The sequence below is a fragment of the Passer domesticus genome, chromosome Z (genome assembly GCF_036417665.1).
Source record: "Passer domesticus isolate bPasDom1 chromosome Z, bPasDom1.hap1, whole genome shotgun sequence".
Lineage (NCBI taxonomy): Eukaryota > Metazoa > Chordata > Aves > Passeriformes > Passeridae > Passer > Passer domesticus.
In genome coordinates this window covers 39,684,748-39,712,062 of record NC_087512.1, presented here as the reverse complement: position 1 = coordinate 39,712,062, position 27,315 = coordinate 39,684,748, and the positions used below count along the sequence as shown (strand labels likewise).

Below are 27,315 nucleotides of genomic sequence, written 5' to 3'. Positions count from 1 at the left end.
TGTAAATAACATGTGCATTGATGATGTGAGGAAGAGTTGTACCCAGTCTACTACAGACAGCAAAAAAACCCTCAATTGTCTTAATCTACAACATCTGACTCATCTGAATAATCTGATTCATGTAGCTGAATTGATGCTGATATAAGAAAAAGTATCAGGAACAAACAAGCTGCAAATGAATGGAGGTGGGGCTGCTGCTTTTTTCTTATACTGGAACTAACATGTCAAGTATTTGATTCAAAGTGCCCTGTAATCTGCAGAAATTTTTCCACCTACTCTGTGTTTCAATCACCTGTAATAGCCACTGTGACTTGATGGGTCAAGAGTTAACCGAAAGGTTAGGGAAAGAGGGCATGGAGGAATTCAAAACACAAACATCTTACTTGCTATTTTTATCATTCAGCACTTACCTGGTTGCCTAAAAGTGAATGTAGCACGACATGAGAATAAGTAGCTGGGATTAAAAGAAAGGGTATTATTAAATTGTTTTCTATAATGAGTAGAATTTCTTTTCAGTTTCTTACTGCCCAGTGGGCATCATCACAAAACCTTTTGAAGAAAGTGGTTTTATTTCCCTTTCGTGATCATCCCTGTCAATCCAGTCACCAGCAATTGTGGTAAAATAAGGACTATTGTGCTTGTTTTTACAGAACAACCTAAATTAAATGTTTTGCTACTCTTGAGGGTCTTCTTTTGCCATCTATGATAATGATTTATATTTAAAAAACAAACAAAATGCAAAGTTGTATCTGATTAGAAAATTACATTATTTGTTCAAGTTAGTGTTGAATCTCTTCTTCCCTTTGCTTTAATAGCTATGTACATTAACGATGAAATTACAGGTTGCTTTTTTTGTTGGTGGCAGGCATGAGTTCCTGGGGGGGTACTGAGGCCATTCAGTGCATCTTTAGCTAAGTTCACTGATAGGCAGGCTGATCTCAAGACTTTTCTTTTTAGCTACTAAATTGCATTTTGAAAGTTGCAAAAAATGTATTTAATGTTGAATGTATTTAATGTTGAATGTATTTAATGCTAGGTTACTTTTTAACTTTCCTGCTATTTTCATAGAGAGGCTGTGTTGTTTGAAGGATAGCTTACCCACTTGAAATGCATTATTACTATATTTCTGAAACTAAGAGTGTGCAGGTTGTTAAGTTCTTTAAAAGAATAAAACGTGAAAAGAAAATTAGTGACATTTAATTAAAGTGTGCAGTGTAGGCTGTTTTTAAGATTAGATGCTACTTAAGATGGTAGATATTTTTTGTTTTGTTTACGACTCTGAGCCTTAGTGTTGGAATCCAGGTTACATAGGTCTTTTGTAAAGCTGAGCACAGCACAGGAAGCCAAGATACATGCTGCCACGGACTTCTCACTAATAAAAACAATAATGATCTGGTGAAACCAGTCTCTAAGAAAGTTACTTAGTTTCTCCAGCTGGCCTTCTCTGAGCAGAGATTTTTTGGAGCTGTGAAGTACGTATGGTTTTAGGATAGACTTCTCTGTGATGTGGCTAGAACAGCTTCTTTTCACTGCACATTACTCTTGCAATCACTTTGCTGCACGTGAGAGCTTTTTTGAAGCAGGTTTCCTTTTTATTAACTTGGCCACACCCTCTTCTGTGCTCTCAGTTTGTGAGCTATGTTTACGAATTATGTCTCTGAAATTTATTCCCAATACTGCTTTTAGTGTATTCTGTTGGAAGGCCGTACATACTTATGAGAGTGTTGCAGCCCGTCTCTTTTCACATGAGGTAAAACAGAAAGTTAATATCCTTTTTTAAATTTTTGTCTTCTTGTTTTTCTTTTTTTTTCAGATTTACTTTTTTAGTGCTTTACTGTCCCTCAAATGAATAAAAAGGAGCAAGACAGTATATACATAATAGTGTAAACATAGGAGTGGAAGACCTTTAAGGTTTGCCCTATGTTTTTAGAGGTGTTTTTTTTTGACATCGCCAAATTTTCCGTTCTGAAAATGTGTAGTTCTTTTGCAAATCTTTATCTTATGCATGGCCATACCTACCCCCATCTTTCTTACAAGCCCCCTTTAAATACTGGTAGGCTGCAGTAAGGTCTTAAGACAATTGTATTTTGTTATTTGTGTGTTTTGTGGGTAGAAGCTTATATTGTAGGATATATGGCTTACATGTATTGGCTAAAATACAGTATGCTGAATATGTGAGGCAAAGTTCGAAACTGGACCCTGTTGTTTGTAGAACATAGTAATGACAACATTGTTGCCTGTTGTGGCAGCTGTTTACAACTTAGAAACAGTGGTGTACATTTTTGTATACCAGTAGATGGCGCTCTTCCTATTACATATAGGTACATATCTATTCATTTTGTATTAATATGTACACAGTTTTCTGTTTCACAGCATCCTAATAAATATACTTCCAAGGAAAACTGAACAGTTATTTTAATAGTAGTCTCAAGTTTAGAAGCCAGCTTCCCTGCTGCCCTTATTGTGTGGCATTGTTTTGACTCTTTAGTTTCTAATGTTGGTTGCAGTAATGAGAATTCTGTGTTAAGAGTCCTGAAATTTTTGGCAAAATTTCAGGATCCTCACTGATAGGAAAATTAATTTCATTATCTTTGCTGTATTCACAGTGCATTCAGTTGAACTGACTTTTTTATTTTTCTGCCGATAATTTTTCCACAGATATGGAAGAATTCTATCTGTGTTTTCACTTGTTTTGATAGTGATTGATTCTTGATGTTTAAGGGGGGGTTTTAGCACTTACGGCTTTCTATCCAGGGATCTGTTATATTAAAGAGTATATGTGAACAGTTTATTTGTGGGCACTTCAAACCTTGGCTCTGAAGTACTTGCAATGAAAAACTCAAATAGCTTGAATAAAAAGAAGCATAAAGAAACAGCTATTCCTTTTCTCTCGCTTCCTCCTCTCACTGCTGTAAAACTACAAGTAGTATTCTGAACAGCACAGGTTCTTCTGTATTTCCACTCCTTTGTTTTTCCTCATTACATGGTTTCCTAGTAGCTCATTTGTGTTATTTAAGGGCAAACTAGCCAGTCTATTCTGAATGTTCATAGTGTGTCTCTCATCACATTTCTTGTTTTGCTGCTCCCATATTTTTAATTCATTCTGTTACCTTTTTTTAAATTGCTGCTGCTGTCACCCATTTATTTTCTGTGGGCACGAGACTTTCCCCACGATGTGGGGTACAACAAATCACGCATTCTTCTGTGTGTGGTCTCTCGGTAGGAGCCAGCCTTACCGTCCTGAGTGCACCGGCACAGGCGCGGTCTGCGGCGAGAGCCGGCGCTCTCGGAGCCAGGAGATGGCGATCTCTGCCCTGAGCGCCCGCCGCTGTGCCCCGCTGCATCCCTGCCTGCACGGGGGTAACTTAGGTGCTGTCAGGGGTTAGACTAATGCAAGGCTGTTGTGGCCTTTCCCAGGTGTTCCCTGCATGTGTTTTGATAAAAAGGCAGTATTGTACGGTGGGTTGCTGATAATTTATTAAACTTGTCGCAGAATGGCCTGGGTTGGAAAGGTCCCACTAGACCACGTTGCTCAGAGCTCCACCCAGCTTGAAAACTTCCAGGGTTGGGGCATCCACAGCTTGTCTGGTAAACTTGTGCCAGTGCTTTATTACCCTCACAGTAAAGAATTTCTTCTTAATATCAAATCTCTACTCTGTTTTAGTTTAAATCCATTTCCCCTTATCCTGTCATCACATGTTCTCATAAAAAGTCTCTCCATCTTTCTTGTAGGCTCCCTTCAGGTGCTGGAAGGCTACAATTATGTCACCCCAAAGCATTCTTTTCTCCAGGCTCATCCCAATTCTCTCAGCCCTTCCTCACAGGTGAGGTGCTCCATCCCTCTGAACATCTTGGTGTCCGTCCTCTGGACTCTCCGCCACAGGTCCATGTCCTTCCTGGGTTGGGGACCCCAGGCTGGATGGAGTGTTCCAGATGGGGTCTCACCAGAGCGGAGGGTGAAAATAAAAACTGGGAATTAGCTCTTGTACATATATATATTACCTTCAGCTATGCTGTGTTTTGAAAGTTTTCCTTTCTTAGTTAAAGCTAAGAGCAATCATTAAATAAACATGTCTTATAAAAAAAGGAAACAAGAACAGTTTCCATATTTCCTGCTGCTACTGGTTGCCTGTTCTGGAGGCTTTTCTGAACACACAAGAGATTATGAATAATTACAGGCTAGTGATCCCTTTTGTCATATTGCATTATTTATGCTTGGAGTTTTTTTAGGTTATTCCTATAATTTATGATTGGTTAAAGCCTTAAAGCTCTGGAACAATGTATTTTTAGAATTTTTATTGTTATGTTATGCAATTATTAATGTTCTTAATATTTATGAAAGTTTTAATCCAATTTTTCATCCCCCATAGGCTTATATCCTATGGAGAAGGTGGGAAATGCAGATTTTAAGGTCATTTCTAACTTGATAAGCCATCAGAAATGGATCCAACAAATGCCAGTCTTACAAACTTAAAGGCTGACTCACAGCCAAGAGATCATAGTGTAAATTAGAATTTGGAACAAGTGGTGAGCTACGTGTTAGCAGGTATAGACCACAGTTGTGATTGGTTGTATTCATCAAGCACCAGTTGGACAGTTAGAGCCAAAAGAAAACAAAAAAGGTTTTGTCAGTCAAAGCTAAAGCATGGAAAAATTGAATACTTGTTTTGTCAGGGCCACTTATCAAAGCAAATCTGACAGAGCAGGAGGAAAAAAGGTGAGCTGAAAGGGCATGCAGATCTTGATGGAACTGAATGACATTTGCCAGAAGCTGGGACAGTGGAACAAAAAAAAAAGATCTTCCAGTTCAGTAGAGTAGTACTCAAAGTGCAGAACAAACCTGAAGAGGCCCAGACTCTTTCCTGAAGACCATCTGTTCTGTAGAATAACTGGTATATTTTTTGGCAATACACAAAGCCAACCCAACAGCAATGAAAGATTATTCATTTAAATATATAAGAAGAGAATATGTGATGATAACACAAAAAGGGAAGTTTCTGGCTGGTGCCAGACATTAAGCTTTCTACAACATCAGGCTTGCTTTTAGAAAAACAGTTCCAGTTCAGCCCTCACCATAGGGAAAGCTGCATATAAATAAATGCATATAGTCAGAAGCTTCAAGTAATTTTTGAAAGAAGCAGAATTCCTGAGCTAAGTGAAACAAGCACAAAGGGTTGCACACAGGCATAACACACCTGTGGAGAAGACTAGAGCAAGACAGAGTGTACTAAGAATATCATGCATGTGGATGCACTGTATAAAATGTCTTCTGAATATCCTTCATCAAGTGGCCTGAACTGTCCTTAAGTGTACTCTTGTGCAAAACTCTTCAAGAAGCAATCTTTTCAGATCTTGAAAGGTTTTCAAAACAGAATGGAATAAACAATTTATGAAAAAGAATCCTCAGTTTTAGTGACCATCTCTGCAAAAAAACCCAGAGATGGTGTCACTGCAGTCACGTCAGTTAAAATGGGAAAATGCTGCTGTTTGTACCATAGGCCTAACAAAGGCAAGAATAAGAAATCCTTGTCATTCACTGACCTCAGTTAATGCAGTAAAATGCTTTTTGGTGAAAATAGAGCTTAATCTTGAATAATAATAAACCAGTTGTGGCCAAAAGATCTGTAAATAAATTCAGAAATGAAACACATTTTGGCTCTTAATTTTCGCATTTTTGAAGGTAAATTCATTCGCCCAACAGAATTGCCATTGGCTGGAAAATTCAGCAAGTATTTGGAACAAAATCAGTGAGGCAAAATGTAGATGTAGATCAACTCTTAATCCATGTAAGATGTGAGGGTAGTCAATAGAGGGGCTAATTGAAAAGACTTATTAGTGACACCTAGTGAAACTGAGTATTGAGACCGCTGTATTTCGGGGGCAGTTGAGACTAGCTCAGTGACACTGCTGCAGTTGGTGTGAAGACAGGCTGCTCCACGGGGCAAGGTGAGCCAGGAACTGTTGGTGAGGTGAAGGCAGGTGCAGCTGTGCTGGAACATGGAAATGGTGCAGTTGCACAAGAAGAGCCCAGCAAGTCCAGTGACAATCACCAGGGTCAGCCGTGAGTCCAGTGACTGTCACATCAGGCCCACAGTGACGAGGGAGGCCTAAGGTTTAGCTGTGAACTCATGGCCAGGAGTCAGGCTCCAGGGCAGCAAGGTGTATGGCCAGCACAGGCACGGCGGCAGCGTAGCTCAGGCAAGGCCCAAGTGCCTTGAAAGTGTCCCTGCACATGGTGGGGGGGTTGGAATTACATCATCTTCAAGGTCCCCTTCCAACCCAAACCATTCTGTGATTCTGTGTAGGATGTACAGAATTGGAATTACAATATACTCTTCTTAGGTAAAGAATGTTGATTTGATTTTGGGGCCAATATACTTGACATCTTTCAAACTCATTGCCTACTATTTTTATTTGTATGCACACTTTGTCAGATGGTTACGAAGACATTAGAAATTGTTAGGAAAGGACATACATATGTTAAAAGTAATCCAAACTTAATGTAAAGAGCTTTTCTCTTCTATTTCTTTCTATTCCTAAAAGGTGTTATTTTAATAATTAACTCTTCATAGAAGAAAGTCTTCAAGTGCACATTTTTCTAGGAGAAAGAAATTTAAGGTAACATGGACAAAATATGTAGTGCTCAAATTAGAGTGAACCTCAATATCTGTTCTTTAGTTTGCCTTTTTTATGTTAGGAAGAGCCTAAATCACTTGTGAATTGTCATTCCACGGGGGATATGGGCCCCAAGACCATCTGATGGAAGATGTATTAAAATAATGTTGGATTTATAATAAAGGCTCTCTCTATGAGATAAGAATACTACTTTAATGACATATATGGGTAATGTGTCCATTAAAAGGCTTATGAGTTGCTAGAGGACATACTGAGAAACATATTTTTTTACTTCTTATCTAGACAACTTTGAAAGAAGGAGATTAAGAGCTGAACAGAGATACCCGAGTTAAAATTATGAACATACTTCACCTGCTATTTGTTACTGAGAAAGTTAAAGGAGAAAGAATCTGTCATAAAGCATAGGTTTTAGCAGGGTTCTATGACAATACAGAATTTTCAAACTTTTCGTTGTCATTTCCCCTCTGTAAAGGGAAAACAATTTGAGTAGTATTTGGACTAAGATTAATAACTAGTCGATTTGGACTATTTCTTACCTTTGTGATAATATCACTGCAGTATTTTGCCATGATAAAACACAAAATAATCAGAAGGGGATGTCAGTGTAAGAGGGATGGGAAGGCATGGAGCAGGGGATCTGGTTTTCCCGGGCAGTTTTGGGGAGAGGGACGTCTGTGTTCCAGGAGGCACGCATCCAAGAGACAAATGGAAAATGTTAAGTCTCCTGGAGGCCAAAGTAGTTCAAAGTTCCTTAATCACTTTCTGAGACTCGCTTTTGTGGTTTTACGGGTCTTACGGCTTTTTTGGTATGTTTGGAAAAGCGTTGTCATTCCTCCTCTAACCTGTGCAAATAATCATCAGGAGCTTTGATCATTGCAGAGGTCATGGTGTGTTCCTTCAGATGAAAGACATCTGATGGTGATTAAAGTATGTATCTTGTTTATACTTTTTCTAATAATTTTTTCTATGTTTTTCACTGGTCCTAGCAGTTTTCCTCAATAATTATATATGGAATTAATCCTCGCCTTCCATCAACGGCTTATATGTAAGAGGGTCTAAAGATATTTTCTCAAAGTGGTCTGTAGTGCTTGGAGATAAATGGGCTTTTACTCAGTCCTTGATTGTTTTTGTTCAGCCTTGCTTGTGATATATCCTTCTTCCCTCTTTTCCTAGGTGTTGGCACACTGGTTAGTGTGATACCTCATAGTCAAAGCCCGTAGACAGTCTGCTTTTCACAGGAGCATTTGCACCCAACTCCTGGCAAAAGTGTTGAAATGGTACAGGCTGCCTGTACCATTTGTTAGAGAGGAGTGCAATAACAGCTACGTGTTGTGCATAATTGTGTTGTACTGCTTGATTTTGTGTGATAAAACACCCAAAAAAAAAGAGAATGCATGTAGTACAAGTTTTGAACTTCTTTACCACTTAATGCAGAGACCAGAATTCAAACAAAAATTCTTGCTTAGAGAACTGCTACTTATTTTGGTGTTTAGGGCTTATTTTGTTATTTTCAAAGTTGCTGTTGCTATTAAATATTAAATATTCTTGTAGAGGAAGGGAGCACTTATAATCATAGGGTCATCAGAAATGTTCAGTGTATGTAATAACAGAGACAGATGTATTCTGATATATTAGTGTTTTCTAGATATGTGTCTTATCTAGAATTCACGCAGTTTTTGCTTCAAAGATCTAACGCAACAACTTTATTCATTATAAAGATGTGGGGTGAATGGATGCTGTGTCAGACTGTATCTTTAAGTAGTTATGATAAAGTGAGTATTTCAGTGGTAGATCTGCTTTCTCTATGTCACTGGCTATCCTGTAAGGCAAAATGTTTTCATAAACTTTAAAGAGAAGTATTTAAAATATCCAGTTTTCAGACCATTTATGCACATTAAAAATAATTTGCTATTCAGGTTCAGTGGTTTTCTTGTTGGACAGTGCTTACACTGGGGTCTTACCACAACAGATGCAATAGATTATAAGAAGACGGCTAGTATAATAATTACAGCATGGAACAGACTGCTGGCAGATACAACAACGTAGCATTCTCTTTAATCGTAGTGCTTCCCAGAGTGTGGGTGGCCACAGGCTGCAAATGTTTCAGTCAATCCCTTCTCCATGCAGCCGTGGTTGTAAAAAAGAGCTGAAGTAAACAGCATTCCACAGACCATTAAGAGGTTTTAATTTTGAAAAAATATAGCTTCCCTTCACCCTTCCTTTTGGCTGCTTGCTTCTGTCAGCTGTTACCTACCAAATCAGTTCTGCTTGAACTAAATAGTATATAATGTACTATCTATGGGCTCTTCAAAAAGTTTGTTGTGCTCTGTTCTGGCTTTTGTTGTTAAAATACACATTACCTTGAAACCTGAGTGTTTTGTTGTTTTTTGTAGCAAGAAATAACCTCTGGCCTTACGTTAAATGATGTATTATGTTTAATTTAAAAGCTTTTCATCTTTTTTTCATTCTCCTGATTTTTTTTTTCTTCAGTGCCCAGTGTGGTTTTGCTGTTTCTGTAAAATGCACTGTCTCCGTAGCCATTAGCACAATACCTTTTCTTCAACCAAAATGAAGGGGAACTTTCTGGTGTTTTTTAACCTTGTGGCCAGTTTACTCCTTTGGAAGTTGATTTCTCCTCCTTGACGTATAGATATCCATATCTGGAATCTGAGTTTAATAGAGTAAATTTGAGCAGCTAAACTTGGTGACATGAAAATCATTATTTAGCATTTACAGGCCTTTTTTGGAGTATGTTAATCAGCTGCAGTTGAGGACAAATAATTTAATTTTATTTTTTACGTTCATGTGCATCAAAGCATATGTTTTGATAGATTACTTTTTAAATTGTAATTAGCCATATGTGGAAACAAGTTTGTAAATGAGCTTGAAAGAAATGTCCTAAGTGTCAGTGGGTAACAGTTCAAAGTAAATTTTCTTTTGAATCAAAACAGAGGACAAAAGACTTACGTGAAACATGGGCACATGTTTAAGATCTGACATAATTTATTAAAGCCTAATGACTTCATGAACTCTTAATGTGATAAGAGACTTTTCAAATTTGAAATTACTAGTTAAAATTGAATTTTAAGAATCAGTTGGCTTGCTTTGCAATGTGTCTCAAGGGAGTAAAAAGCAGTTCAGGCACTTTTCTCTGTCCTTTGTGTGATTAAATTGTGTCCCACATACCAAGGACTTTATCCTGTTGAAGGAAGTGCACTTCCTAAGGTGTACACACCTTAGGAAACCCACATCTCATAGCAGTATTTGGTAGAAATTTAAACTTGCTAATGTACAGTTCTGTTAAAGGTTAAAGACCCCAAGGTTCTTAGGTATGGTTAGGTGTGGGTAAGGGGAAACACTGCAATGAAAATGGGAATTGACTGATGAATCAAAGATGAGCAATTGATACAATGATAGTATGTATTTGAGATTTCTAAAATAGCTTCTAAAACAATTCATAAAGGACAGGAGGATGATAAAAGATGTTAAACTTATTAATACAAGAAGAGAGTGAGGCTGGATCTTTTTAACATAGAAAAAACATTTTAGAATGAAGATGTCTTCATATACAGCACATAAACTATTTCTAATGCCTATTGTCTTGAAGTTTTGCTGACTTCACTGTCAGTATTTTCATTTTTCCATTGCTCTTTCATTTTTGTAAAGTCAGCCAGAGGGAGTTCTTGATAATTTTGAACATTTTGAAGGTTATACATCTAGATAGTTAGTTAGTTAGTCTTTTCACTAGCTCTTTTGAGAATCAGCATTTTAAGCTGATTTGGACCTTCTCTGGTCACCTGTAGACAGTTGCACTGGTAGGATGTAAGAGAATTTGCAATGTTTTCAAGTTTGCAAACATTACTGTAGTCTTCTAGTTGAAAATAGAATGGTATTATGAATGGGCTAGGAAAAAACAGACCTCTCTTCTTCAAATATATTTCTTTAACAATGCCAGGCTAACATGATTATAAAGGATTTCTCAGCTTCTGGGTCAAAATAAACAAAGGCTAAGTTTCAAAGAACAAAATGAGAAACCAAGAATTCTGCTTTCCTGCAAGGCTGCTTGAGCTTTAACAGCAAGTGTCACAAATTGCTAGGCAGCTGACATTTCTCGGAGTACTTTAGTCGTGCCAGGTGGCTCTAGTAAAGAGTAATGATTTGTTACTGAGACACAAAAAGAGGTCTCTATTTGAAGAAATTCTACTGGCATTAGATATTTTTGCTCAGTCTAATATAACTATGACCAGCAGTTGTTGTATCACCATTATAGATGTATTTTGTGCTTTTCTTGCTAAGAAGTTCAGTGGACAATTTTCTCCCCTTAAGCATTTAACAGCATGATACTTAGGAAGTCCAACCCCAAAGTGATTAAAGTAATTTTTCCTGAATATCATTGTAAATTAGGTGCAGTATTTGCAATGTGTACCTATTGGATGTATAAAAATAGGTACATACATGCATTGAAAAAATCATAAATTTGAGATTATAATTTTACTAGGAATTATGTAACTCACAGATTTAAAGTAAAAGTGAAACAGTCTTATAATCCATCCACTCTTTCTGAACTTATTCATCTTTTCCACACCTTTTTTGTGTGCATAAAAGGAATTCTTTAGTGGGAAGCTTGCATTTTGGCTTTTGAAAATGGTGTAGGGAAGAAAGACATTAATTCTAAATCACTAGCTAGTTAAACCAGAGAGCTTTACAAAAAAAAGAAGAAAGATTTATGGTTTACTCTGGTAGAGCTATTGAATTTCCTTTTGTAGGTTAGTGTAAATGTGTGTTTTATTTCAGCATCAAAAGTCTCCCCCTTTTAATAAAAAGAGTAATAGCACTTTCTAGGTGGGTGTTTCTTAAAGAGAAGGGAGGGAGTAAAGGGAAGGAGATTTGAAACTGCTTTTCCTGTCTGAGGCCAAGAGTAGACTCAAAGCTTGCCAGCCCAATAGTTCTTCAGCTTCTTTCTTATGATTTCTGAGGGTTTTGTTATTGATTTGCAGATGGAGCTTAGGCTTTGGAACTCATCCATTAAAAAGTTTCATGGTCTTAGCCGCAGTAGTAATGCAGCGTGTTTTTACTGTAGCAGTGTCACAGAAGGTAACTGAGGTTGAATTGGTGAGGGAAAAACAGTGCAGCCTTCCCTTCTCCTCCCCATAATTTTCTTTTCCACATTTCATTTGGAAATTAGGATCATGTAACATTTTTCATCCATTTTAGGAAATAGAGGTAGAATACCAGCCTAGTCTTTTTACTAAGCTTCATGTATCAGCAAGAGTAATACAATTCATAGTATACTTTAATTTCTAAAGAAAAAGCATATTTTGAAATTTTTTTCATTTAAGTTTTTCTAGTAGGTTTTCATTGTCCTTTGATGTCTTTTTGCCATACTTTTAAAATATTTTTAAAGAGAAAAAATGTATTCATGACTGTTAAAACAAAGTTGAGGAACTTGGCCTAATATAAGAGCACCTAAAGCAGCTTGACTGAAAGTCAGGGACAGAACATGGTGAAGGGTAATCATGAGGTAGAGTGTGGAGAACTTCAGAGAATCTGTTTTTATATCTGGGAATAGATGAAAAACAATGAAGTCTGTGTATTAATTTTCTGAAAGAGTAGTACTATTCCTGTGGGGGGTTTTGTTTTATTTTTAGTTGAAGTCTAGTCATTTATCTGTAGGTTTTCTATAACTTGATCACATGCTTGAATGACAAGATCCTTGTCTTTGTAGGAGTGTTTAGCAGAATAATTTATTTATGATCAACTAGTCTTTCATGGTTATCAATGGAGATTTAGATGTAGGCACATATCAGACTTACGTTCCAAGTGAAGAAGAAATAAAATGAGAAGATCCAGTAAATCCTAAACATGGCCAGCAGTTTTGTTTAGTGTGCTGGCACAGAATTTAGCTGATGAAAACCATCTTGTAGATGTATACATCCACAAGCTGTGCTGAAACAGAAAAACTCCCAGACAGTAAATGTCAAAAAGAAATGTAGGAAGCAAACCTCTCCTATCCTTGTACTTAGGCACTTTGAACCCAATTGAGGCATATTCCAAGCTTTTGTAATGTTAATTGAAACTGAAGTGGTTTCTTTTTTGCAAAACCTCTGAGTGATTACTGGAATAGACTCAGTTCGGTAAAGTAAGAGTTTGTGTTGAGTAGCTAGTAATTGAAGTGTATGTGTGTATGTGGTTTAACATTTAGTATTTTGAAATGTGTTTTAACCAGTTTTAATGTTAAAGGAGAGACTGGACTTTTTGGTTAGCTTATCAATGGTTTATTTAAAGATTTTTTAAAATTATTTTTACTACTTTTTTTGCGTAATATGCTCTCATACTGATAATAATTGTTGTTCACAAATATATGCCACGTAGTTTCCCCTAATTCTCCCACTGAGAATTTTATAAAATGTTGAGAAAGCAGAATAATTTTGAGTAAAATAGTACTTTAAAAGCTAGATGACATTTAAGTATGTATGGTGTTTGATACCTTATGGTGGGAAATGCAAGCACAGAAAGCTCCAAGCCTTCTCCGAGGTCTTAGGTCAAGCACTGTATCCATTTCTGTCTCTGAGCTTGTATGCTGGAGGCCTTGGGAGCTCTCTGGCGAAGATAAGGAGCTTGAAACTTTTAAACAAACTAGAGGGGTGCAAGAGTCATAAAATTGTTGTATTTCCATAGTTTGTTTAAAAGTTTCAAGCTCCTTCTTATCTTTCCCTTTCTCTGTAGTATCAGAGGCGGCTAGAGGTAACCCAACTGGAGCTGCAGGCACAGTCTGGGCAGCAGCAGGAGCAGGAGCAGGAGCAGGACGGGGGCCCACTCAAGACAGGGGTTTTGCCTGAGCAGGCAGAGCCACACAGGCAGAGCTGCAGCGAGTGGCAGAGCTGAGGGAGTTACCAAGGACTGAGCTGTTTGTTCAATATCTCGATAAGCACAGGGCAACCAAGCGACTGTGAAACCCCGATGAGTAAGCACATAGTATAGCTTAACTCCAGCAGCATCCCAAAAAGACATAGTAAAAGCAAATTTAAAATCTGCATTTTCAAAATTTTTCTGTAGCCAGACTGAAAGATCTTTTAAGTTCTTGCTTGGGTATGGCACAACAGTTAGATCTTATCAGAGTATACACGTCTCTCTGTTCTTTGGACATCTCTTGTCCTGTTACACCCCAGAGTTCACCTGACGTCTCTTTGCAGGTGATCCAAGTCGGGCTCATGCCAGGCTCAGTCCAGCAAGCATGGTAATCTTCCTCTCAGCAGTGACTGGAGCTCGACTCTCACCCTCCTTTCAGGGCTTCCCTTAACCATCCTCCTCTCAGTCCCAAACTGAGATAAAAGTGTTGTTCCTCACATGGTGGGCACCAATTGTTCGGGATGCCGAAAGACAGGGTCAACTGATGAGGCGTTTAAAAGATGGTTTATTGCAAAACCAGTCTCATGGAAGGGTGAGACTAAGACTGATTCATCCATAGTTATCCCATTAGCAACCTTTTGTCAGAAGCCATTAATTCTAACATATTCTAGTTACAATGTCTTTTATAAATTTCTTATCCAGTCAGCTACTTCCACAAAGCTCGCTAGCATCTTCATAACCAATTGCTAATTGCTATGTTTTACATGATTTACAGCAATGCATCTTTTTCTATCCAATCATATAACTTTACAGAAACATATTGCTGTATCTTCTACTTTTTATCAACTCTGCAACAAGTTCTATTGTGAAACTCTGAAATCTTCTACTATTTCGCTTAATATATTTGTTCACTTATATGAGGCCTATAGCTACTTGCTTAATACATATTTGTGCTTAAACTACAAATATTTTTATTTCATGTCTATTCTATTCCAAGCCTTATTAAATAAAGGTCTTAGGTTAAGCACAGTATCCATCTCTATCTCTGAGCTTGTATGCTTAAGGCCTTAGGAGCACTCTGTGCTTACATTTCCCACACCTTATATTCTTTTGCATTTTGATTTTGTTTGCAGAAAACTATTTTTCTGTCTTCTCCTGGAGCCACAGAGCAAGTGAACAAGAGGTCTTAGAAGAAAAATTTAAAGTCACAGACTTTGTTATGAATAGATAAGTGTGTGGAAATAGTATGAATTGCATTATGTCAGCATCCCAGTCCCAGAATTGATTTACTAAACAGTTGGTGAAATGGTCTTTAAATGAGCATACTGCTTTGTAATTTACAGACTTAGCCACTATGATTCTTCAGAACTGGCTGCTTACTTCGTAGTAAGAAAGTTTTAAAAGTACCAACTCTGTTGTGTTTTATTGTCAATTCAATCTAGAGAATATGGGGCATGATAAAACTCACAGGCCTTTAGGCAGGATTTTTAAGAAAACATTACTAAAAAATACAGGAATTCAAGCTGCTGAAAGCTAGCAAACAAAAAATTAATTTATATTTACAAAACAGAGCAATGTGTATATCTTGCTTACTGAAGACTCTGTTTAAATTATTTAGGAAGTAATGTGGGCTGTTAGGATCCTACATTTAAAGAAAACCCCTATTATGTAGTGTTTTTATATTTTTAAATTATGACAGGAAATCATATTGTCTGATTTATCTGTACTGTAATAGATTATACAGTTTTGAATTACCTTTTCAGTCAGATTGGAAATAGAATTTGACTTCTTGAATTCTAGACCTGCGTTGAAAGCCATGGGCCATCTGGCTGTAGAGGAAACACCTAAGAGCAGCACTGATGTACAGACTCCTGAAGTTGACATACAAGGAATTCTCATTCCAAACTCTTATTAAATGCAAATAAGAAATAGCACTTACATCTAAAGCTTCCTCTGAATAATATGTAGTTTTTCATGTTATACCTGCTTTCTTTTAGTAGAGCTGAGAAAATCTGGTTCCCGTTGCAACAGAATAGAAAGGTCAGAAATAAATCTGTTACTTGACCAGGTTTCAGAAATTTCCCCTTGGGTGTCCATGCTGTACTTATTCCAACAGATTTACACAGATCATAATTTTCTGCAAAATGCCATTAATGGTCTCCTCAAAAAATAACTGCACTTTGTGTTTTTGAGCAGAATATACTTAAGAAAAGTATTTCTTCAGAATAAATGATAGATTATTCAGTTTCATCCTGCTCTACTATTGCTTTGACAGACTCATCCAAGATGGCAAAAAAGAGCACAGTATCATCGCTGGGAAGTCTTAATTAGTGTCAGATTTGAATGGCTTATCTCAGTGAAAACATCCATCTCCACTGTTCAAAATACATTGTAGCTATTGATTTTCACATCTGCTTCTGAGAACATTCAGAACCATAAATATTTTGGAAAGTGTGTTGAGAAGTTTCCAGAAATAAACTGCCTCTGCTGGAATGTCTTTGAAACTGTGTCATAAATTCCAGGACAGTTGCTACACAAATACAGTTATTATCATAAAACTTGCCATCTTGTAATAAAAATCAAGTTCTGTTTATGTTTTGAGGTCTAATTTCAGAACTATTTGTGCCTTTAATTCAAGCTTCTATATTTTTCCCCATTGATGTGTACAGGAAAATACTGGCCATTTCAGAAAGAAAAGGGGTAAAAGGGTTCAGAGCTTTTGGATCCCTGCTTGGTAAATACAGTATCAGAACCTAAAGCACCTCCTGCCTTGCTGGATTTGTGGTCGCTAGTTGAGTTCATGTTTGCCTGGGATTGTGTTACTTAAACCAGTGGAGCGACAAGTTTTGCTCTAGAAAAGTAATTTCCACACTTTCATGGAGTCACATGCCTCATGAGATGGTTCTTCCAAAAACATTATGGAGTAACTCAACAAATCCTTTATAGCACATGGAAATCAGCCTTCATTACTTAAAGAGGAATATCAAGAAAGTTAGCTTAGCTTGTGTGAAAAGTATTTTAGTTACTTAGTCCACTTTAGAATCATAGAGGTTGCAATAGACCTATAAGATCATGAAGTCCGATGTTAACACTGCACTGCCATATTGCCATCTAACCACGTACCCTAGTGCCACATCTACACAACTTTTGAAGACTTCGAGGAGTGGGGATGCCACCACCAGTACGGCAGTCTATTTCAATGCCTGACAACACTGTCAATGAAGAAATTTTTCCTAATATCCAGTCTAAACCTCCCCGGTGCAACTTGAGACTGTGTTGTCTTGTCCTGTCAGTTGTTACTGAGATTGTAACAGGAGAGACCAGCCCCTACGCCTTCCTTTCAGGCAGTTGTAGAGGGCAATAGTTGTAGAGTCTCCCCTGCTTTTCTCCAGGCTAGACATCCCTAGCTCCCACAGCTGCCCCTCATAGGGCCTGTGCTTCAGACCTTTCACCAGCTTTGTTGCCCTTCTCTGGACTTGCTCCAGCTCCTCAATGGCCTTCTTGCAGTGAGTGGCCCAGAACTGGACTCAGGATTCAAGGTGTGGCCTCACCAGTGCTGAGTGCAGGCGACAGTCACTGCCCTGTCCTGCTGGCCACACTCTTGGTGATAGAGGCCAAGATGCCATTGGCCTTCCTGGCCACCTGGGCACAGCAGGTTCCTGCTCCGTCGTTGACCAGCACCCACAGGTCCTTTTTGGCTGGGCAGCTTTCCAGCTTCTCTTGGCCAGCCTGCAGTGCTGTCTGGGGTTGTTGTGACCCAGTGTTGGGCTGGACCCAGCACTTCACCACAAACTTCATACTGCTGGCCTCAGCCCACTGATCCAGCTTGTCCAGATCCCTCAGTGAAGCCTTCCTACACTTCAGCAAATTGAATCTCCCACCCAGCTTGGTTTCATCTGCAAACTGACTGAGGGGGCACTGTAGAGGATCAGACATAAGCATGTTTTGTCTCAAACATTCTGAGTATTGCTACAGTGATTGAAGGAGAGAGTCCTGTGGAGCTGGGATAGTGCTGTTCTGAGCTAAGATCCTGCTCTGCCTTGAGACTCATGCTTAGTTCCCCATCCCCACCACACTTCCAGGAGAAGTGCTGGCTGTGCATGAGTGAACAAAATTGTGTGACAAGTCTAGTTTACATAAGAAGCATGCACCAGATGAACTGCAAAAGGGAAAAAGGTCCCCTCTTTATTTTTTCTCTCATTCTCTCTTTTCTCTGGCTTTCCTTCTATTTTTTCTCTTTATCCTCTCCTTTTCTTTTGTTTTCTTTGTCTTAGTATCCCAGCTCTGGACCATCCACAGAACAAGAACTACAGTGAGGTCTAAGAACTGGAGACTGTTTTCTTCCCTTGCTTTGCCTCAGCAAATCAATCATATCCTCTCCCATATGCCATACTGAATTTTGTTCTGGGAGTGGGGAGGTAGTGGAGGTATTGTATAGGATCTTGTAGATATGAAGCAGTGTGCTTACATTAATAAAGAAAGTTTATGAGTTTATGTTTTTGTGGTAATGTTCCTAGGATTGTCTGCCTGTTACAGGTATTAGAAATCTCTCTGTAGCAGTGGATTTTGAATTATCTGCAGTATTACTCAGTATAAATTGCATCAGTACAATAAAGTCACTTGCAAGGTTGTTCAAAGAAGTTGGTTGTTATGAGTGCTTTATAAAAAGTCATTAATTCAGTTTCAGGTTGAATGGGATTTTGAATAGCATGCCTTTAATCCTAGGCTGGGGGATGGATTTCTTCTCTTGCAATTACAGCCAGGGTGGTTTCATTCTTACCTACTCAGTGGTGAGAGAAGTCAAGAAAAAAGTAATTTAAGATATTACAGTGTGCCTGACTAGTGTTTGTTTTCCAGCCATCTTGATTTTGTAAATGCAGAAATTAAAGACCCCTTGTTATTTTTCCTTTTGAATGCAGCATTTCTGCTGTAGATCCACTTCCTGGCTTGTAGAATTTGGTAGTAGTGGATTAGACAGTGAGTGGTAATTGATTCACTGCCAGGAGTAACTGATGATTATGCAGATCACTGGTTGTGAATTTTGCTGGGGTAGTGTAGGATCCTTGGCTGATACCATCAGTACAGGAGTACATTTAGTACTGATAATTTTCTCATTGTGCACTTGAATATCTCGTAGGTATTGATCTTGAAATGATTCCTTAAAAGTCATCAGTATTAAATAAGTGTTTGATACTGTGGCTCTGTAATATGTCATGCTTTTAGATTTTCTAAAATGCTTGGGGAATTCACAATGTAATACTGGAACTTGTCACAAGGTTTGAATGTTTGTATTGCTTCCTATATACATGAGAAAATCTGAAATTGTTTTTATTTCTCTATAATACTTTCTGAAAGAGTTAATTTAAAATATTCCCAAGCCCTTCTCTGCAAGGCTGCTCTCAATCCATTCACCCCTGATAATTGATATTAGAGATTGCCCCAGTGGGGGTGCTGGACTTTTCACTTGGCTTGTTGAACTTTGTGAAGTTCACACAGGCCCGCCCCTCCTTCCTCTGGATGGCATCCCTTCCCACAGGGAATCAACCGCACCACATATCTTGGTGTCATGTGCAAATTTGCTGTGGGTGCCCTCAGTCCTACTGTCCCGCTCAGTCCCATCCCATCCCATCCCATCCCATCCCATCCCATCCCATCCCATCCCATCCCATCGATGACATTAAATATTCCTTATTCTAACAACTTATTTGTCAAGTATGAGTGAAGCATGAGTACTAATTTTTCTTCCAGACAGCTCTCTGTTAATATAGAGTAGTAAAAGAATTATCACTTACAACCAGAATTCTATAAGAAATAAATAAGCTATTTTTTCTAGAGAGAAGGAGAACTTTCTGTATGTATTCTAGAAGAGTAAGAAAGTTTTTAAACTGAAAAAGACAAATGCTTTAACTTACCTTTAACAAATATCTTTGTTGCATGTAGGGATGTCTCAGGCTTTTCACTGCAACACTGTCAGTAAAATGAAACACATAAGACATAGAGCTGAATTGTAAATATTTCCATCTTTAATACCTATTTGTCTTATATAAATACTTAATAGCTCCTTTCATCTTGACTACAATATCTCCTTGCCTGTGTTTACCTTGCCCCCTTCTGGCTGCTTGGAGATTTTGTACGTTTCAAGAAAAACTCTGCAAATTCCTTGCACGGATCTAGTAAATTGAAAATGAAACAACAAAAAACCCCAAGCAAGTATATAAGCAAGCAAGCAAAACCCCAAAACAATAACTAACTGAAAACCAGTGCAGGAATGGGTTGTAGGACATATGCAGACTCTGATGATGTATAGTCATTTTGTCTTCTCTTTTCTTCTACTGCTTGGTTAACACTGGCTGTTACACAAGGGCAGGGGGAAAGTAATTTCGAAAGTACTCTTCACAAAGAGAGTGTGGAATTTATTTTACCCTTAGGAAAATCCTGATTACAGAAAGGGTCACTAGACAATAAATTTTGTAGTGTTACAAAATGTAGGGTTTTAAGCCACTCCCTCATTTAGCTGTTGTTTGCTGCCATATCAGCCTGCCAAATCCTTTTCAGAGATTTTTATGTTTATTATCACTGGTCAAGATTTTTGTAAGTCTTTCACTAATGAGTCCAAGAGACTTTGGACTTTTCAAGCCCCTTCCTTACCTCTCACGAAAGTGACATCCCAGGTTTGCTGTTGTAACACTTCCTTTATTTTTTTTTTGACTTGCAGTTTGGTCCCTTATATCATTCCACTTGGCAAACTATCCTGTTTTGTAGGTACCCTTGGTAGTGTTCTGAAAAGAAAATTTAACTTTAGTAATAGTTGCAAAAGACAATAAAAATATATAAAGTTTATTATTTTTTATTAATGAATTAAGTCCTGTTGGGAGATTGTACACTGTAATAGATTTTAGCTTTCGCTTTTGACACACTTAGAGGCTTGTACATTTTTTAAATATGCTCTTTTCTGTCTTTTTCTTAAGAATGCAAAAATTGAATGTAAGTTACTACTTTGAAACTGTTTTGTCACAGCATTTTTTCTTCCCTTTTTTTTGTGGGAATTCTCTGGACAGCAGAGAATCCAGAGCAGTTGGATTGCAGAGAAACCAGAGCAGTTGCTCCTGTTGAAGGCTATCTAGGAAAAAAGTTGTACAAAAAAGTTATACAATGAAGGAAAAGGATATTTAGACATTTGGCGTAACTCTTCAAGGTAGTAAAAGAATCCTGAAGTACAATAAATAAGGTATCCCAAATTATTTTCACTTATTTTGATAATTGTGAATTTTCTTAGACCTCTGGTGTTCTTCTGCTGATTCTTCTCTCTCACATCAATCAAACATGGAACACGTGAATTGAATATATCTAATTCCAGGACTTCTGAAGTAGTTGCTTAGGGATGTTCAACAAAAGCATATATAAATATTTGAGTTTCTGAAAGGAGAAAATCAGTTAATGAGATTTCCTTCCTCTTTTTTTTCTTTTTTTTTCTTTTTTTTTTCCTCAAAAATCTTTCATCAGGTTCCCCTTTTTATTAATAAGAATGCATAGAATGAAGGTATGAAGCAGCCCCATAAAAGTCACAGTGGTTTTGTCTGAACTTTACTTTAATCATATGTTTTTTAAATGAAGGCCTTTTCCAGTGTATACTAATCCTGGTCCTCTGTTACAAAGAATTTTATATACTTAGTGCCATATAAAGTTTATGCTATAAGTGTCAGTGATACATAAAGCCTGAAATGAACCTTGGAAAGGGAACATAACTGTTGTTATGTCAGCATGTAGCAGTCAAGACAGGAAGAAATGAAAGCTGTAAAAAATGCAGAGCAGATAGTTTGATGATCAGCTTAGAGCCATGTCAGCTCAGTTGTGACCCCAGGATGCAAAAACCTGCTCAAGATTTCACACTTTTGTTTTTTCTAACGAGTTTGCTAGGGAATGTGCTGCGGTGTAAGATCTGTCCAAATGACAGCAGAGCTGTAGTATAGGGCTGAAGAACTAGGAAAACATGAGTACTATGCTCAGAGTCCCCTGTGCACGCCTGCAGAACCAGTGTACCAAATCTGTTAATCTGACTTAGAATCCATCATAAAAGGATTGCTTAGATTTTCATTTGATGTATTTAAAAGGCTTTAATGAAATGTAAAGCATTTTGTAATGAAATTGGTGGGGAAGTAAATGTCAAGATTTTTATCAACATCTCCTCAAGATAATGAGGAAATTAAGCAAATTACAGTATGATACCAGACTCTGAATCCCAGAACATCTGAGAAAATAGATGTTAATTTCACACTGGCTCTTCTTGATCGTTGTACTGATCAAGTCTGCAGATGATTGAAATGGCTCTCAGAGAGTTGAAACCTAGCTATAGTCTGTGGTTTTGATGTGAATGGTCTCCATTGCGACTGGACAGCTGCTGAAATCGCGTGGTGTGTGTGAACCCACATTTTCCTATGGCTGGTGGGGGCTGTCTGCTCTTCTGCATCAATGGTGGAAAATGGCCACAGCTGATCAAAAGGACTTACCCCAGACAGAGTTCAATAGCTGTCCTATCCCTTTACACAGCTGGTGTTAGCATGCAACTTTACTGCCATTATGTTGATTTTTCAGAGTTTGCTGTGCCATCTGCTTTCTTCTTCTAAGTGGGAAAATAATGAAGCAGAAACCAGTACATTCATATCAGCTCTGGGCTACACGTCAGCAGATTATTATTGTCACTTGGTTAAAAATGTAAGTATTTTGTGTAATTGAGATTCTGACAATAATAAATCACCAGTTTATAAGCACGTACATGGAGCTGTCATTGTGATAAGGAACATGAACTGAACTTTGTTTATCTTTTTTTACCTCAGTTACTTTTACAACCTTTTAAGGGAAAAACTGAAGTGGGAGATCTCTGGACAAATGAGAAATTTTTATTAGATTACACTATAATAAGTATTCATAAAAACAAAATTCCCATTCCTGTTGTGCTATAACAAAAGAAAAACCCTATTCTAGTGTTATTTTTTCCCCATGAAGTTAAAATTATATTTGTTATATTTTGTATTAGAATGTAACTTCTGAATTTTTTTTTACTGTATCTGCTGTGTTTAAAATCGGGGATAAGCCCCAAATGTTAGCTAAGTCACCTTTCTATTTAAGATATAAAAAAATAATAGGAAAAATATTTCATGACATATTGACTCAAATTAGACAAAGCATGTATAAAGTATATAATGTGTAAAGTAACATTTTGCAGTACTGTTTGTTCAGTGATTTGGAAAGCTTTAATTTGACATCAATAGTTAGAAAATTAAAAAATCAAAATAGATGAACAGAGGAAGTTATTAACTGTTACAGTACATCCTTAACAGTCACACAGAAAACCATGCAACTAATGTCTGCTTATTGTCAGTAAATGTAATGTATTTTATTTACTTTTACTTTATTTAACAGATGGTTGTTTCATTAGTAACTGAACTCAGAGAAAACCAGTTCAATGGGCTTAACATTCCGGAGAGGTAGGTGTTATCTAAACATAAGTTTTGATATGTTTTGATTTTTGATATGTTTTGATTACAGTTCAGTGAGGATCATTTTACAGTCTTGGGCAACTTAGGCTTCAGTTGAAAAGTTTCGGGATACGTATGTTAGATAATTTAAGGTGTGGACAAGCTTGGTAAGCTTGGCTTCACGTAAGAGTTTGTATTTAAAATAGTAGTAGAGGGGTTGGAGGGACCTTCAAAGATCACTTGCCTAATGGTGCTGTTGTCACTCTTTGTCACATGATCATGTCCTTTTGCTGTCTGATCTCTGCCTTTCTTGGTTTAACTTGGCTATTATCCTCCTCTTCCTCTTTGCATCTAGATATTTGGTGAGGAAGATTAAATGAGCTGAATTTGTTTAGAACTGATTTTAGTCTTAAAATTATGCACGCAGTTAAAGAGGAGTATCATGAAGTTTCTTTTCCATGTAGGAACTAAATGCCCACATTTTAAAAAGTAGGGTGAAACAGTCTTAGCTGAAAAGCTGGCTGAGACTGTTGGGAAGAAAAATACCTGATTTCTGCTGGGAGAAAGATAAAACTTTGAACTGAGGTTGATTTTTGAGTGTAGAAATGATGATGTTTGTTCAAATTCCAGAGACAAAAGTAGTTTGCTTTTGGGGTGTACGTTTTCTCCTTTCTGCACTTAGTGATATTTTAAAAATTCAGATGATAATATGGTTGCAAATTCCTTGTACGCAGTGGAGTGGATTGTGCACTATTTTCCAGGAACATATTTTGAAGATTATGTAGAACATAACTACCTTTACAGGGTTTTTCTTCTGAAGTTAAGTAAGAGTAAATTCATCTGCTAAATTTTGCTAATCGTGGATAAGGAATTAGAAACATCATTTTGTAAAGGGAGCTGATTTAGAGTTTCAGGTCTGTGTATCCTGGAGAATACTGTTGCACAATAAGATCATCCGAATAATTACTGTTCTTACAAAAACACTTGTAACAAAAGTGCATTTTGAAGTATTTCAGTATAAGAAACTTTAAACAAATATTTAATCAGGTAATTACTCAGAAATGGGCATCTTTGAAAATGTTTCATTTTTTATTTCTCTCTCTGTTTAAATGATGATAATTAGTACCTCGTGTCCATACTGCCAAGCAGCCTTTGTAATTCCCATCTCAGGTCTTCAGGAGTAGTATCGGTACTCCTCAAAGAAAATACTTTCAGATTCTTTCAGAGAATGCACTTATTTTAGTGAAGCAGGAGAAATTTGCAGGAACTCAGGGAAGCCTTTTACAAACAATATAGGATAATATTTTAATTTGCTAGAATTCTTTCAGTGTTTCATAGTTCTTGGTCTTCATAAGTATCTTCCTGTCAATGCTACAGTTTCATGTGCTAGAAACAATATATATTCTCTGAGAAAGTTGTGATTTCTTTTTGCAAATCTAGTCTCCACCATTTTAATTTTCTTAAAGTTCCAAAGTTTCTGTATTTTCTTTATGCTCCAGATTCCACTGTCTTTAACCATTCTAACCATGTACTTTTAGTGAGAAGATCCAGCAAGTGGTTTGTGTATTAAGATCCAAAGGGATTACATATTCAGCTATAGATGTGTAAGACAGAAGTTTTCCAGCCGAGCACTTGAGGACAGCAGGATTCATAATTTGTTTCTGTTCAGAGGAAAGAAAGGTTAAAAAAGCAATAAGAGCTCTGAAAAGCAGCTAGCTTGTCTCATCTGGGGCTCCAGGAAACTTGCCTGGGAGCTATGAGTCTCTAGTCTTCCTTCACTGGCCCTGGGAAAGACAGAGAAGGGTTTGCTAGCAAGGCTGTGGTGATGGAGCCAACACAACTGGGTTCAATTCAGAATTGTGTTGATAATCCCTTGCATGGTTTGCTTTGAACATTTAAATATCAAAATTTTATCTGACTTCTTAACATTCTGTGCACAATAAGGAATGATATGTCAACAGTCATTCTAGCAAATAATTTTTCAGCAGTTAGGTATGCATGCCTTACATTTAATATTCTGTAATTATTAATGTTCTTTTTTTTTGCTTAACAGTTTAGAATTTATGACTTTTCTGAAATATGAACTGTGTTCATTTTTTCCCTCAGCATTTCAGCCAGTCGTGTGACTGATATTTCCATTTTCTGTGTGCCACTCATTACTTTGCCTGATCTGACTCCATTGCTGGAAACTCTCCTTCTTTACCATGGAGGGTCATCAAAAGAAATTCTCAGTTCAGAGTTTCTAGAGACTGTGAACGAGGCCTTTTTAAAGTAAGTAGCAGGGTTTGTATTATTGTTTTGTTTTTTCATAAAGACTGTAAATTCAATTCAATGCCCTTTTTCTAGGTTTGTATGCTGAATGCACTCTATACTTTTCTAGTAAAGTACTTCCCTTGCAGTTGAATAGCAGAGCTAAGGATGTGGGCCAAAGCACAATTTTGCATTGCTCTAATGCACAAACTGTGGCATAATAGCTTTAAATATTGACTGGGACTCTGTCTCACTTATTTCCAAAAAAGGAGGTTAAAATCTTCTATAGATTTTAGGAATTTTGTTTAAGTTGTGATAATTTTTCTCAGAAATGTCACTTCTGTGTCATATAAGAGTATTACCATTCCTAACTTGACATTTTGGGAGTGATTTTAATTTTTCTGTGTGTAAGATAGATCCTTTTGTTTGATGTTTTCAAATTTTGTTTTGTTTTTTTTTTGTTTTGGTTTGTTTTGGTTTGGTTTTGTTTGGTTTTTTTGGTGAAATTTGTTCTCCAGATTTTAAATTTTCCTGGTTTTCAGCAAATTAGTTTTAATGAGTCTGAGAGAGGAGCAATTTGTGAAATACAGCTCTGCTTGTTTCACTACCACTAAACCCACTGTTTTCATAAAATTAGTCTATGGATGAAAACCACCTGAGTGAACCTGAAGATCAGCAAGGTTGGCTATGCCAGGAAAGGGAAAATGTCAGAGAAAGCACAGCCTGCTTTATTCTCTTTAAAGAGAATTGCTTTATTCAAGTTGTAGATGAAGTGCCGTATTATAAACAATTTTTTTTATACTAGAAAATGTCCCTTGTGAACATTTTATGTCAATTATCCATTTCTCTCCTTTTTTAATCAGTTTTAATTGCTTGCTCTGTACTCATCATAGTTTCCGAGATGTTCCAATGAAGATTTTTGTGGTGATCCATTGAGGGCTCCAGACAGAAGTAGATGATTAATGGAAAAGTACAATAATTAATCCATGAGTGTTATTAGAAGTCGAGGAAAAGGAATGAAAAAGGAGTGTGAATGTGGCAGTTTGTAGTGAAAGATGTGCCCAAAAAGACAGAGCTATCTTTCACTCTTCCACTTGTCAATCTTTTGTGGCTTCTGGCTGTTCATGTTCCACAAGTCTGAACAACTTTGAGGGCAAGTTCACAGGTTGTGTACAGATGTTTTGTTCTCTTATCAGTAAGCTGGTGGGCAGTCCATCATGATGGACTTACACTCCATGTTGTGAGTAAGGCCATTCTTTGGATGGTCCTAAGAGGTGCTTCTTACTGAAACAAATGTCTCTTTTTTAACTGTTGAGCTACTTACTTATCACAGTGAACAAATATACCTGATTTCACAGGTATATTGGCTCTTGGTGTAGTGGCTTTTGACTAAGTGACTCTTGCAGGGCCCTCAGCAAAAGTGCAGTTTGTGATAGTTGCCCTGAGAGAAGATGCAGGATCACGTGTGCTTTGCATGATTTATTCTAGGACTGTCACTGAACTCGTGTGGTCTTGATGTGAATGTGCTTGTATTTTATCTTTTCCCCGCTCTGACAACTGACTTCTATTTCCCTTACTCTGTTGAGTTCTGAATATGTCTTCTTTCTGAACATGGGTGAAACTGCCCCAGAGAATAGGGCACTTGCAGGGCTCCAAAGAACTCAATGGTGGGGCCATCTGCAAGTTCAGCTGTGGGAGTATAATCACTACAGTTAACTTCCTGTATGGTTTTTATATCTTAGAGTTGCAGCACCTCTGTGTAAGCTTATTAGCTTTCTTTTCCTGGCACACTATCTATGATATCTACCATACTGTCACAAAAACAGCCAGCAAGTTGATAGTGGCAAAATCTGGTCATTGTTAATTTACTCTCATGTGTGTATGTGCTTTAATAATAATATTTAAAAAAACCACATCCTGATATTGAGCATTGATTAACAGTTTTGAATTCTGGATACTTCAATGTATTTCTTGTCTCCTCATGTATATTCTAAGGTCATTCCACTCTTGAGTGGAAAAAATACAGGCTTTTTAAAGAAATTCAGAATTCTGAGAGTTGATAATGAAACAAACGTATGACAAAAGAAATACATTAAAAATGGAT

The 27,315-nt window shown here is 37.3% G+C and overlaps 1 protein-coding gene across 10 annotated transcripts in view; it reads left to right on the top strand.

Annotated features, from left to right (window-relative positions):
• Positions 1–27,315, top strand: part of FANCC (FA complementation group C) — a 76,786-nt gene that overhangs the window by 24,579 nt on the left and 24,892 nt on the right. For 9 of the 10 annotated variants that reach the window (XR_010354146.1, XM_064405458.1, XM_064405457.1 and 6 more), the window contains 3 exons: positions 22,078–22,197; positions 22,906–22,970; positions 25,068–25,232. Coding sequence is in view for 9 of the 10 variants with exons in the window: in XM_064405458.1 (XP_064261528.1) it covers positions 22,078–22,197; positions 22,906–22,970; positions 25,068–25,232 (350 nt within the window). In the remaining variant the exon portion in view is untranslated. Of the gene's footprint in view, positions 1–5,982; positions 6,055–22,077; positions 22,198–22,905; positions 22,971–25,067; positions 25,233–27,315 lie in introns of those variants that run through there. The other variant, XM_064405466.1, reaches the window with a different exon arrangement.